General features: G+C 35.8%; 1 protein-coding gene and 1 long non-coding RNA gene across 7 annotated transcripts in view; one reads left to right on the top strand and one right to left on the bottom strand.

The window, feature by feature from the left end:
* The window catches only part of KLHL4 (kelch like family member 4), a 124086-nt gene extending 111052 nt beyond the window's left edge, over positions 1-13034 (top strand). Inside the window, exons 10-11 of one of the 2 annotated variants that reach the window (XM_058536295.1) lie at positions 7964-8135; positions 12930-13034. In XM_058536295.1, coding sequence (XP_058392278.1) covers positions 7964-8135; positions 12930-12995 — 238 coding nt within the window. In that variant the 3' untranslated portion in view covers positions 12996-13034. Of the gene's footprint in view, positions 1-7963; positions 8136-10453; positions 11235-12929 lie in introns of those variants that run through there. The other variant, XM_058536294.1, reaches the window with a different exon arrangement.
* The window catches only part of LOC131401204 (uncharacterized), a 135172-nt gene continuing 123298 nt past the window's right edge, over positions 2333-14206 (bottom strand). For 3 of the 5 annotated variants that reach the window (XR_009217590.1, XR_009217588.1, XR_009217587.1), the window contains 5 exons: positions 11143-12708; positions 9740-9923; positions 7130-7208; positions 4569-4650; positions 3595-3936 (listed from right to left, as the gene is read on the bottom strand). This is a non-coding gene — a long non-coding RNA (uncharacterized LOC131401204). Of the gene's footprint in view, positions 2858-3594; positions 3937-4568; positions 4651-7129; positions 7209-9739; positions 9924-11142; positions 12709-14206 lie in introns of those variants that run through there. The other 2 variants (XR_009217589.1, XR_009217591.1) reach the window with 2 other exon arrangements.

Genomic DNA, 14206 nt, shown 5'->3' on the forward strand with positions numbered 1-14206 from the left:
CCTAACATATTATCTACACAGGATAATGTTCCATGTTCACTTGAGAAAAAAAATGTGTGCCATTTTGTTGGCTAGAATTTTTTATATGTATTTGTTAGGTCCACTTGGTCTATAATGTTGTTCAAGTTTTCCATGTACTTATTGATCTTCTATCTGGTTACTCTATCCATTTTAGAAAGTGGGGAATTAAATTCTCCTAGTATTACTATAGAGCTATTTCTCCCTCGAATTCTGTCAATGTTGGTTTCATGTATTTAGGAGCGCTGGTGTTTGATACTTTTATGTTTATGATTGTTATATATTCTTTGTGAATTGACACTTTTTGAATTATATAGTGTGCTTCTTTTTCTCTTGTAACAGTTTTTGTCTTGAAGTTTATTTTGTATTATATTAGCATCATTACCCCTGCTCTCTTCTGGTTACTGTTTGCTTTGGTTACTATTTGCATGGAATATCTTCTTTCATCCTTTCACTTTGGACCTATGTTTCCATAGATCTAAAACGAGTCTCTTGCAGATAGCATATAGTTGAGTCCTGTTTTGTTTGTTTTTTTAATTTAATCCATTCTCCAAAGGTATGCCTTTAAATTGGGTAGTTTAATACATTTCCATTTAAAGTAATTACTGAGGACTTAATATTGCCATTTTCTTACTTATTTTCATATGTCTTACAGCTATTTTTTTCCCTCATTTCCTCTCTTCTTCCCTTCATGTGTCTAGCTGGGTTTTCATAGTGACAGTTTTGATTCTCTTCTCAATTCTTATTTTTGGGGTATTCTATAATTACTTTCTTTGTGGTTACCATGGGGATTACATATAACATCCTTTTGCCAATCTGTTTTAAAATGATACCAACTTAACTTCAACTGCATAAAAATACTCTATTCTTCAGAGCTCTGCCTTCTCCCCTACTTTATGTTATTGATATCACAAATTATGTCTTTATACATTATGTACCCATTAACATAGTTTTATAATTATTTTCATGCTTTCGTATTTTATGACCTGTAGAATAAAAAGTGGAGAAACAGCCAAAATTAAAATAATAACCAGTTTTTATATTTGTCTGTGTATTTAGCTTTGCCAGAGAAGTTTATATATTCATATGACTTTGACTTACTATCTAGTATCCTTTCATTACAACTTGAAGGACTGACTTTAGAATTTCTTGCAGGGCAGGTCTACTAGTAATGAGCTCCTTTACCCATTGTTTATCTGGGAATGTCTTAATTTTTCCCTTCTCTATGAAGGACAGTTTTGCCAGATATAGAAATCTCAGTTGATAGGATTTTTCTCTCAGCACTTTAAATATATCATCCCACTGCCTTCTGTTTTCTGAGAAATTTGCTCATAATCTTACTGAGGATCCCTTGTATGTCAGGAATTGCTTTTCTCTTGCTGCTTTCAAGAATGACTCTTTGTCTTTGATGTTCAACAGTTTCATTATACTGTCTCAGTGTTGGTCTCTTTAGGTTCGTCCTACTTTAAGTTCACTGAGATTCTTGTATTTGTGGATTAATGTGTTCTTCAAATTTGGGATGTTTTCAGCTATTACTTCTTCAGATATTCTTTCTTCCTCTGTCTCTCTCTTATTCTTCTGGGACTCCCAAAATGCATATATTTACCTACTTAATGTTGTCTCATAAGTTCCTTAGACTCTGTTCACTTGTTCTTCATTCTTTTTGCTCCTCAGACTTAATAATTTCAAATGATAATTTCAAGTACACTTATTCTTTCTTCTGCCTGCCTGAGTCTCCTACCAAACACCTCTACTGAATGTTTCAGTTCAGTCATTTTCTTCTTCAGATCCAGAATTTGTTTGGTTCTCTATAATTTATTTTTCCTTGTTGACATTGTCATTGTGTTCATTTATCATTTTCCTGATCTCCTTTAGTTCTTTGTTTTCCTTTTAGGTCTCTGAGCATATATAAGACAGTTATCTTAATGTCTTTATCTTGTATGTCAGATGCCTATGTTTCTACAGGGATGGTTTCTGGGGATTAATTTTGTTCTTTTCAATGAAACTCATTTTCCTGTATGTTTTACGATCTTTTGTTGAAAATCGGGCATTTGAAATAATAGATACCTCTCCCAGGCTTTGCAGATTGGCTCCATGAATGGGAAAACCATCACTAAATAGCAGGTCATGTTTTGTGCCTGGAATCAGCCCAGCATAAAGACTTGAGGTCTTCTCAGGCTTTTTCTGAGCTCGTGCGTTTCCTGGGCCAGTGTGTGTGTGTGTGTGTGTGTGTGTGTGAGATTTGATTCACTATATACATGGCTGCTTTTAAATGTCTTAATTTCCTTAAAAATCTCAGCTCTGCTGCTTCTATTGTAGTCTTCAATCAGTAATCTCTTGCCCCAGTTGTGTATGCATCTGTAATCCCCCCACAGCTTTCATGAACCATTCGCACTTTTCCCCATGGCTTTTCCTAGCCTGAGATCTGAGTTGTGTCACTTTTGACTGTCTGAGCTCTGATTTAGGTAACACAGAGAATAATCCCTTAGACAGCAACCAGACAAATTAGATTGTTGCATAATAGGTCTGCTCTTTTCTCTTTGGTTCAAGGAAAGGAACTAGGGTTGGGCCACTGCTTTCTCTAATCCATACAATGACTTGCTGGGGGAGGGATAGGTCAAGGCAAGTAAAAATGTCACAAAATTTCCTACTGATTTGAATGTAGCTTTTTCTTGAGTGAGCATTTATTTGGTTGCTGTGGATCTTTGACTGATTTCCAGAACTGCTACAAAGTTATTTTAGCCAGTCTCTATTTCATTTACTGTTTCTGTGAGAGAATAAGCTACTAGAGATTCCTAGTCTACCATCTGGCTGACCAACACTCCCCAGTGATGCAACACTGAAAACAACATAAAAAACACATGAAAATCAGCTTGAGTTGCCTACATATTTAACAGATAAAGCTGAACTCACTCTTCCCTTTATTTATATCCAGAAGCACAATAATGAAATGATATAGAATTACTAATGGAAAGAACCTTGAAAATCTAGTACATCCCTACACCTTACAGAAGTGAAAGTTGAAGCCCTCTCTAGTTCAATGGCAAACAAATGGCAAAAGGGTATTTTTCATATAAGTGGAGTTTGTAAAAGTTTGGAAACCAATCATATTTGACTTTCCATTTTGGTATAAAACCAAAAGTTCACTATATTACAGGTGTGTGTGCATGTGTGTGTGTGTACTCCTGTAACTAACGGGAATTATGTTTCCCTTTTAGAAATACCAGAAGAATACAATAGGCTCAATATTTGATAAACATTCACTATAAGAAGTTGTGAAAAGGATAGATTCTATTGAAATTTTAAATTGCCTAGATAATTTACTGATGCGTTCCCTAGACCACAAAAAACTACAAACACAGAATTCACAAAAGATTAGGTACAACCCCACCTGTCAGAGAATATATACATACACTCAAAAAACCTATACTTGTATTCAAAAAAAATAAGTATAGTTTTCATTTTAAGTAATGGTATCTAGACATTGAATTCTGTTCTTATGTCTAAAAACATTTATTTTTCTATATCTGAGAATAACTATAGCCTCGTCTTTTTTTTTTTGGGGGGGGGGGAAGATCAGCCCTGACCTAACATCCATGTCAGTCCTCCTCTTTTTGCTGAGGAAGATGGGCCCTGAGCTAACATCTATTGCCCATCCTCCTCTTTTTTTTCCCCTTTTTCTCCCCAAAGCCCCAGTAGATAGTTGTATGTCATAGTTGCACATCCTTCTAGTTGCTGTATGTGGGATGCTGCCTCAGCATGGCTGGACAAGTGGTGCATTGGTGCACACCCGGGGTCTGAATCTGGGCCGCCAGTAGCGGAGCACGAGCACTTAACCGCTAAGTGATGGGGCCGGCCTCCTAGCCTCCTCTTTATAAGACTGTTGATAATGTACAAGAGTAAATCACTTCCTATAAGCTAAACAGGCAATATCAGGAAATTATTATATTTCAGAAAACTTGATTTGGTCAAAAGTCCAAAAAAGTCCACATAAAAATAATTCTACTATATTAAGTTTCCATTAATACTTAAAACTATTTGAAGTGATAAATTCATGGGAGGGAGAGGTCAAAGAGTGATATTGATATGGAGAATTCATGTTGTTCTTTACAGAAACACTAAAGGTTTTCTAAAAGAATTTTATACAAAATAACACAATACTGTGCAAAATTATATCTAATAAATACAAGTCATGAAGATTTGTTACTATGAAAATCAAACCTGACTTCACAAAAATTTCTTGTGAATTAAAAGTTAAATCATGTAAATATATAGACAGTAAGAAAGATAATACTCTAAGCCCTTATAATAACAATTTCTTATAATAAATCCAAATTAGTAACAGATTTTCTTTATATATACTAGATCTATGCTTTTTTTCTATTGCAGTTTTGGAGGCTTTTTGTTCATTCTTAGTGGTATAACTTGTGTTGCATTTGCTTGGTTCCTTGTATCTAAATATATAACACTACAAAACTAGGTTTGGTTCAAAAAGTATACATTTCATAAGTAAAATATCTAGAATACATAAAATATTTTAATTAAATCACCATGTTCTCTCCCATTGTTATGCTGGCATTTTCCTGTCTTTACTCCATTAACTCCTGAAATTGTGAAATTCTATGTTGAGACCTGAAAGAGAGAGGAATCGGGCTGCATTTTAGCACTGTAGAGTGTTCACAGTAAAATTAGCCTTACAGTGGCTTGAAGTGTCTATACCAATTTAAATAGGTATTTACACATACAACTAGAAAAATATAAGCTCAGTTCATATTTTTTGATATAGAAAAGTTCATAATGCAGACTTTAAAATTAAATATTTATAAGTATAGCCTAATAATTAAATGTGTTTAACTTTACTGACATAATTAAATTTCCAAATATACTGATTCTTTTAAATTCACATGCACTTAAAAATTTTTTAAATGGGAAAAAAGAGCACTTCACATATACCAAAAAATTTACAATATACTAGTTAAAAGCACTGCATTTGGAGTAAGACAGATCTGAGTTCAAATCCCAGGTCTACTATTTACAAGTTATGTGACCTTGACCCAGTTACTTTACATCTCTAAACATCAGTTTCCTCATATGAAAAATGGGAGTAGTTATAGTATCAACCTCATAGGATACAATACAATAAATGTTAATGCATGTAGCACATTGCCCGGCACATATTAAGTACTCAATAGAAGTCAGTTGTTAGTGTATTGGTTTTGTTTGTATTATTTTTGTAATCAGTGTTATTGTTATTACTGTTATTATCCCCTTATTGGCATTTTCCTTGAGAAAATGGCTAGTGCTAAAGTATAATTTTCAAAAAATTATGACTTTCATAGAAATATAACATTAACATGTGTCAAAGATTTTATGTGTTTCATGAATTAATGAGGTAACCCATAAGATGTTAAAACTGGTTAAAAAGAGTCTTTGAAGAAAAGATATATAGACAATTAGGAATGCTGGAAAAAACTGTTAATAGATGCAAAAAGAGATAATATCCTATAGGGAATAAAATGTAATCTTTGGGGGTCACCATTTCTACATGGTGGAAATTCTATCTCTGTCAGGCAAAATTCATTTGTATTATTATGCATAAGAATCACAAGAAAACTCAGTTTTCTACAATGTAACTTCCCTAGTTGTAAAATAGCTTTGTCAGTAGAAATTCAATCAAAAGTGCACATCCTACAGAACCAGATAGTCTTCATTTCCATGCTTTAGACAATGTTCCTGACACTATCTTCTATTAAACATTGTTGGCCTACCCAGTACCTTATGAGTCTCATCCACTTATTTAAACATAATTTAAATTAAAGGTTTCTAAAACCATCACATAAATGTACGTTGCTTGGGTCAGAGATTACTATTTCTATAATGTTGATGAGAAAATTGAGGCGACGAAGTCAAGCAAATTATCCCTTATTACTCTAAGTGGAGGAATAAGACCATGACTCATTCCCTTTACTTCAGGCTCCATTTTATTTCCACTAGAAAATATACACTCGTATCCAAAGTAAGGAGAGACAGAAAAGCAAAAGATAAACAAAAAAGGAAAGCTGTGACGCAGTTTTAATTTGAAAGTGATGTAGTGGCTAACTTTTTCTTTAATAACTGCTTTTGTTTGTCTTTACAGATAGTAGCCATATTGCCTTTTTTTTATTAGAAAGATTCAACATTCCCCAAACCCCTCTTGAAATCAGTCAGTACCCAGATTATATTAACATTAGCCAGATTTTTGAGCATTATCACGCAAATGCAGAAAAGACTTGGGTTTTCTGCAAATCTTTAAGGATTTCTCATGCAAATCTGTAAGGAAATCCTTCTGTGAGCACTGGTTTACCATTTATATATGGGTATACTTTGTTAGTTGAGTGCAGCATCAATTAACAGTAGCAATTGTGTTGAAGATTCAGCTTAAGTAAAGCATACAACTATGATTTTTCTCATTCTGGGTTTTATTATAACATCAGAATTCAAGGTGATATGCTACATGGCACTCAACAATATGTACCGCATATTGAGGTTATCTTAATTATTGCTGATTTCAGAATTTATTAAAAATATTAGTGGGGGCCGGCCCCGTGGCGTAACGGTTAAGTGCGCCGGCGCCCGGGTTCGGATCCCGGACGAGCACCAACACACCGCTTCTCCGGCCATGCTGAGGCCGTGTCCCACATACAGCAACTAGAATGGATGTGCAACTACGACATACAACTATCTACCGGGGCTTTGGGGGAAAAATAAATAAATAAAATCTTAAAAAAAAAAAAAAAAATATTAGTGGATCTGAGGCCAAGTTCAAAAGAAAGCTGGGATCAAATAATTTAGAATATGATTAAAGAGATAAAAACAGATTGAGGGGTAATAGAAATACAAGGAAATTAGTAAAAGGCAATAAATGAAAATCTCTTTTGGAAAATAAATCTTTTTTATCGAGTTTTACAAATAGGCCAATATAAAACCAGAGGGCATTTCCATGAATAACTACGTGAGTTTTCTTTTATTGTTCATCCCTTTTAGATTTTAGTATTATGTATGTTGTTAAAAAAAGTAAGCTTCAAATTTTAGGAAAGAATTCCAGGGAAAGATTTTAATTAATATTACTTACTGAATTGTTTTTCATTTTGCTTACAGAACAAATTTGGAGATAAGGAGTTCACCAGAAAAACGGAAAAAATCCTAGGCTCCTGTGAAGATAAATAAGAAGTCTCATAGGGGAAAAAGATAGGATAAGACTATGGTCATCTATCTACAAATAGTATTAAAACCAGAGTACTACATTCTGTAAAACAAAAAACCAATTATATTCAGATTTACTTAAAATGTAAGGTCTCTTATAACCAGGATTAGGCATATCATGCATAATTTTTTTTTCCCCCCAAAGCCCCCAGTAGATAGTTGTATGTCATAGCTGCACATCCTTCTAGTTGCTGTATGTGGGGCGCGGCCTCAGCGTGGCCGGAGAAGCAGCGCGTCTGTGCGGGCCCGGGATCCGAACCCGGGATGCCAGCAGCAGAGTGCGCACGCTTAACCGCTAAGCCACGGGGCCAGCCCCTATATCATGCATAATTTTGATAAACAAAGAATGAAAGAAAAAAAAACCCTCCAACTAGCATACTAAATGGGAGAGGGGGCATTTTTCACATATGTTAAGATGCTGATCTGTGACATTTTCTCATAGAGAATCTGAGTACTGATCAAAGAAATGCATGGTATTTTGCAAAGGAAATACATTTTCAATATGTTTTGAGCGACCTCTGGTGGCTGAAGAGAATTTCGTCATGTACTTATCCTTAACATTTATTAGTCAAACTACACTTGATATTTATAAGGTGTTTCTAATTCATTATATTAGATAAGTATACATTTTATTAATGCCTATTATTTTTAATTTTAACACTATTGGACTTCCCCTCTCAATTGTCTTCCTAAACCTCTTAAGGTATGATCCAAAAGCTGATTCGTGGTCAACTGTGGCGCCTCTGAGTGTTCCTCGAGATGCTGTTGCTGTATGCCCTCTTGGAGACAAACTGTATGTGGTTGGAGGATATGATGGACATGGTTATTTGAACATTGTTGAGTCATATGATGCACAGAAAGATGAATGGAAAGAGGTATTCTCATTAAAAGTATTCAAATTAGTATATTTCAGGTGTTAATAAAAGATTTTAAAATAGATGTTTGTAATTAATTCCATTCTCTTCCTCTCTAGGGCCTAACCAGATTCTTTTAGTGAATTTGTAGTACGTGCTTTACCTATGCTATAATTACTAGTTGATCTAGTTGATCATTAGCAGGATCCTTCAGTACTTATATGAAAGGAGATAAAACATTGTCTTGTCTTCATGGACTCATTCCTTTCACAAAAAAGCGAATCAGATTCAATAATTCAAGAGCTTTACTCTCTGACCAACTTTCTATGTATGTCTTATGACTTGAGAACCAAAAAGCAATGTCCTCGACCACAAATGTGTGCCCCTTCTTCTTTTTCTTTTTTTTTTTTTGGTGAGGAAGATCAGCCCTGAGCTAACATTCGTGCTAATCCTCCTCTTCTTTTTGCTGAGGAAGACCGGCTCTGAGCTAACATCTATTGCCAATCCTCCTCCTTTTTTTCCCCCAAAGCCCCAGTAGATAGCTGTATGTCGTAGTTGCACATCCTTCTAGGTGCTGCATGTGGGACGCCACCTCAGCATGGCCGGAGAAGCGGTGTGTTGGTGCGCGCCCAGGATCCGAACCCGGGCCGCCAGTAGCGGAGTGGGCACACTTAAGTGCTAAGCCATGGGGCCGGCCCCTGTCTGCCCCTTCTTATTGGCTGGTGCCCAGGAGAAAAATCTTTCAGTCCCCTCCTTATAGAGATTGTACGAACTGCAACACTCCTAACTCCTAATCAGTCACTCAAGGAATTTAGTGCACAGTAAGAGACTGGAAGTAAACCCTCTCAAAAGTGTTGGGTATCTAACAAAAGAAATTCTAAAGAGGGTACAAGAAGGGGCACTGAACAGACATCTTGGGGATGCTAAAGGCAAACTCGATACTTCTGACAGTTTTCCTAGTGATAGCTCCAGATTTGTTCCAAACTCTCTAATGGTGTTTTAATTAAATGATGGATTAATAAAAAATGAAGCATGGAGGACCGGCCCGGTGGCGCAAGTGGTTAAGTGCGCATGCTCCACTGCGGCGGCCGGGGGTTCACTGGGACGGATCCCGGGCGTGCACTGACGCACCGCTTGTCAAGCCATGCTGTGGCAGCGTCCCATATAAAGTGGAGGAAGTTGGGCACGGATGTTAGCCCAGGGCCAGTCTTCCTCAGCAAAAAGAGGAGGATTGGCAGATGTTAGCTCAAGTCTGATCTTCCTCACAAAAAAAAAAAAAAGTATGATTCTGGTCAGCCCCGTGGCCAAGGGGTTCAAGTTCCACATGCTCTGCTTCGGCGGCCCGGGTTTGGATACCGGGCACGGACCTACTCCACTCATCACCCATGCCGGGAAGGCATCCCACATACAAAACAGAGGAAGATTAGCACAGCTGTTAGCTCAGGGCTAACCTTCCTCAAGCGGGAAAAAAAAAAAAAGAGGAAGATTGGCAACAGATGTTAGCTCAGGGCGAATCTTCCTCACCAAAAAAGAAAAAAAAAATGAAGTATGATTAACTCTTCACCATTTCCACAAACAGGCCAACCTTGTATTTGGCATGAAACTTCACCTTCTCGTATACTTACTTCATGATGCTTGTATTCTACACAGTAAGCTGGTTACTGTTTTAAATAATTGTGTTAATATAATGACAGCTCATTATGTGTTTCTATTTCCTCCAACAATTTGATTCATTAAGATCCTCAGAAAAACTCAAATTCTGCCATGCATGTAGCTCCTTACTTTATCAATGCTGAGGACCAGATAGAACTGGAAGAAAAAATTGTAGGAAACAAGGAGTTAGGTCAAATACAATAATCAAAATGTTTGTCAAAGCTTGTGGAATTTACTTTCTGAAAATTGTAGAATAGTAGCTAAGAGACCTAGATACTATTGCTGGCTTTTCACTGTTTCATTGTGTGACTTTAGAAAGAGAACTAACAGATAATAGGATTATAACTACTATATGCCAAATTATTTTCATTTATTATCTCACTTAACCCTAACAAAAACCTTAAAGAATGAGTATTAGCTGTAAATTTTCAAGTGAGAAAATTATCAGAGAGGTGAAACTTAACCAAGATCACCTGCTCCCCCAACTCAGGTCTACATCATTTAAGAGGCTATGTTCTTTCCACCACACTGGACTGTTATTTGGGCTGCATTTTCCCTTATCTTTATAAAAGGTGAAGGTTGGACCAGAATAGCCAAGGACTTTTACAACTTGACACGCTATGTTATGCTAAAGACAGAGTTCATCCAAACAGTATTTCTTTCCTTGTTTTTGTTTTTTGTGTTAGGAAGTTCCTGTTAACATTGGAAGAGCTGGTGCATGTGTTGTGATGATGAAGCTACCATAAAGCTATCTTTTTCAAAAGGAAGGAAACTGGATAATTTCAAGAAATGGAGTAGGATGGAAAAAAAACAAGAAACATGTTTTATTTCCTTCAATTAGTAATCAAACATGAAAATTCTTGTGTCATTTTAATATGTAGTTACAATTGTTCTCATTTGTGAAACCAAAACAAGTTTTCAAACATGAATTACATATAGGTGTTAAGTGTATGTGTTGTTGTAGCTGATAATATAAGTGGAAATCTGATCATCTAGGTTTAGCCTCATTACTTTAAAATGTTAAAATCTTTAAGAGAAATTGACAGTGACCAAAGTATGAAAGGTTATAAAGGCATTGGTAATTTTTAAGTTTAGAGTGTGAGAAGTTAAAAACATTTTCTATTTCCAAAAAAAGGTACTCTATTATCTGGAACATAACTAATATGAAAGAGAACATCTAAAGTTTAAAATATAAAGTCTGATTTTCAGTAAAACATCATTCTCTTATTCAAACAATACCCCAAATAGCTAAATAATACCTCACAATTACCAAGAGGAAAGCTTTTACTCTGTTGAGGCTAAAAAAAACAAACAATAGCTCATTGATACAGTTTGTTATGCTGATCACAGTACGTTAAAATTTTCACAGACTTACTCTTTTACTGCATCATCTTCCAAAGCACACATATACATTTGGCATTCCTTACGATGTATGTTGTCTTGTCAAATTTGTTACCATTAAAATATTATTGTAATTTCATATACACAATCTGTGCAATAAAATAGTGAATATCATATTGATACAAATCGTGACCTCAGCTTTAGAGTGTCAGGGCCTCACTTGTATAGAAAGTAATATTCTCCTCAAACATTTCTGTGAACTCTATAAACACCTACCATCAAGTTAAACAAGTTTTAAGAAACAAAACAATTTTAAAAGTGCATTAAAATTGAGAAGATATTCTACAATATTAACACATGGAAACAACAAATGTTCAATAGCCATGGTTAATTCTGTAATTATCTTTTATGTACCAATACATGTTCTTCTGTTAATGGTTATATTCATCCAGTAGAAAATGTTAAGGATATATGCACTACAAAAAACTTTTAAAATTAAAAAACAACAAAAAAGGCTAGTTGGGTAGTATTTTACCTTTAAATTTTTACTTCTGTTTATTCCATTATAAAAATATTTAAGATAAAATGTTGAAAAAACTTCTTTATGAAAGTAACTTTTCAAGTAAATGTACGATTTTAGAATATCTGCAGTATGTTCTTTTAAACAGGCTTTGCATTGTAGTATGTAAAACCAACAAATAAAATCCAGAGAGACACTTATAAAATGTACTACTACCTTTTAAGTTTTACAAAAAAGCAACATAAGTTGTACAAAGATATTTGTACTTTGACAAATTGAATTTAAATAAAATCCATTTCCTCTGGTTATAAAGAGTGTGGCTTTAGATTATGTCAAGTGCAGCTTGAATGACTTTTTGATATTTATTGTCCCAATATCTAAAATATTTAAACACGAAAATAAAATTCTCCTCCTTTGTTTCTTATCCCTGCCATAGTTTTTAATTCTAAATAGAGGGCTATAGACATCTTCAGTTCTAGGCGTAGAGATGGAGGCATACAGATGCTGTAAAAAAAATAAACACACACACAGCTCTGTTGGATCTTTAAATTCATACCTTATCCAAATCAATGTAGAAGTAGAGTTACGTAAACCTTTATTCCCAGAGCACAGCTTGGCCTGTCAAGTTAAACTGGAGTGTGAGCCAGTGGGAAAAGAAAACATCAAAGGACCTATCACAACCCAGCTTGCCAATGCTCCAGTCAGAGCGAGATGGCACTAATAGGGAGATATGTCCAGAGTCAGGCCTGGTAAGGCAAGTCAAGACTGAATACCATCTTCTTGATGGTCCAGTTGGGCTTGCTTCATTTTGATCAGGTATTGACTAGTATGAGAGAGAAGTATGTTGCTCAGGGCTACTGCTGCACAGCTGCATTTGAAAATCATGTTTAGGCCACTATGGTCTAGATGGGATGCCAAAATCTGAGCAGATCTGAGCAGTCAGAACAGAGAGCTGCAGAGGTTCAGGACACTAAAACATAACTGTACTTGCCTCAGTCAAACCTATGGGAAAAGCAGTTAATAGAGGCAGGCCCCTTGCTACCATGGCATAGTGGAGATCACCGATCAGGCTGGTTGGAGCTAACAAGGATAAGAAAAGGAATTGTTAATTTATATATACTTTCAACAAGTGTAAGGGCTGACACATTTAGACACTATACTCAGATTGGAAAGAAAATGTTGGTTATTGATTTTTCTGTAATCACTGACCTTGCTCAAGATCCCCCACTCTACAGCCCTCAACCTGTATCATGATGACTCTCCAGACAACACCATCAGCTACTTTCCCTGTATTTCCATAGGATGTGCAAGAACTTCTAAATACCTTCTATATCACACAGGAGCCAAAGGAGACTCTGAGTAAGTAAACTCGGTTCCTCCCTCTGCCTTCCTATGCAATCCATCAACTTGACTCAGATGTGGCTGCCGCCCCGTTTTGATACGGAGGGAACACTGAAAAGAAATCTCCTCCTACAGTCCTAAATTGGGTATAGAACAAAAACTCCTCTGATTTCAGATTTTCCCTTAAGCTCTCTAACAAGAATCCTACACTGAGATCTTAGTCTAGGAAGAGACAAAAGACCTATGGTTCCCCAGCTATCATCATACTGTCCTCTTTCTCTTACCACAGTCATTTGAGATAGAGGGACAGGTTTTCCAGCTACTTATCTGCTATGTAATGGACTTCCTCAATATCATATCCCCCTTGCTGGAGACACTAAGCCCCAAACTGAATGATGGAAGGAGTATCTCCTTTCTAGTCTGTGGAAGATACCACATCAACTTCCTGTTTCACCAACCTGGTTCTCCATATGTCAAAGGAAACTTTAAAAAAGTTTTTATAGCTTTTTTTCTGTCTTAACAATATTTGTTTTTTAAGATTATTGCCTGCTGCAGACTAGGAAAAAATCCTATTCTACATGCTTAAAGTTTAATATTGACATTCTTTTTTTTTTGCATTCCTGCTATAATCCTAACCCGCTCCCTTACTCACACACATATATACACAGAGCATACACAAATAATGAGGGAAATAGGCACATTAGCAAAATATGGAGAATCTCGTGAGTAAATGTTAAAAGGTAAAAGCACATCAATATTCTTCAAAAATAGTATGCCTATGTCACAACCACTTATTAACGATCTACTATGTCTTATGCGCTAGTAATACATACATAAATTGGGGCTAAATTTATGAAATCTCTACCAAATCCAGGTCTACTAGTTTAGATTATATTTCAAGTGATGGAGAATCAGAACTTGATGGCCTCTTCTCTCCAAAGGCCAGGTGAATTTGCCAAGTTCACATTTCATCTAAGATCATAGAGACCCTTACACAAACAACCTAGTTCCATATGCTAAATTCAGTATCTTTCTAAGTGGTTAAATAATCCTATCTGGATCATAACTAATTGGACCTTACCAGAATTCTGGCCATCAGAGCACAACTAGTCTTATTTAAACATAGGCCTGAAAGGACAAAATCAGGAGGAGATCTCTGAGGATAGTGAAGTTAGCAAAATGGTGGCATAGAAATTTCTACTGCTTGTTCCTCTCTGCCCCGCACCAACACAACCCA

Source organism: Diceros bicornis, chromosome X, assembly GCF_020826845.1.
Source record: "Diceros bicornis minor isolate mBicDic1 chromosome X, mDicBic1.mat.cur, whole genome shotgun sequence".
Classification (NCBI taxonomy): domain Eukaryota; kingdom Metazoa; phylum Chordata; class Mammalia; order Perissodactyla; family Rhinocerotidae; genus Diceros; species Diceros bicornis.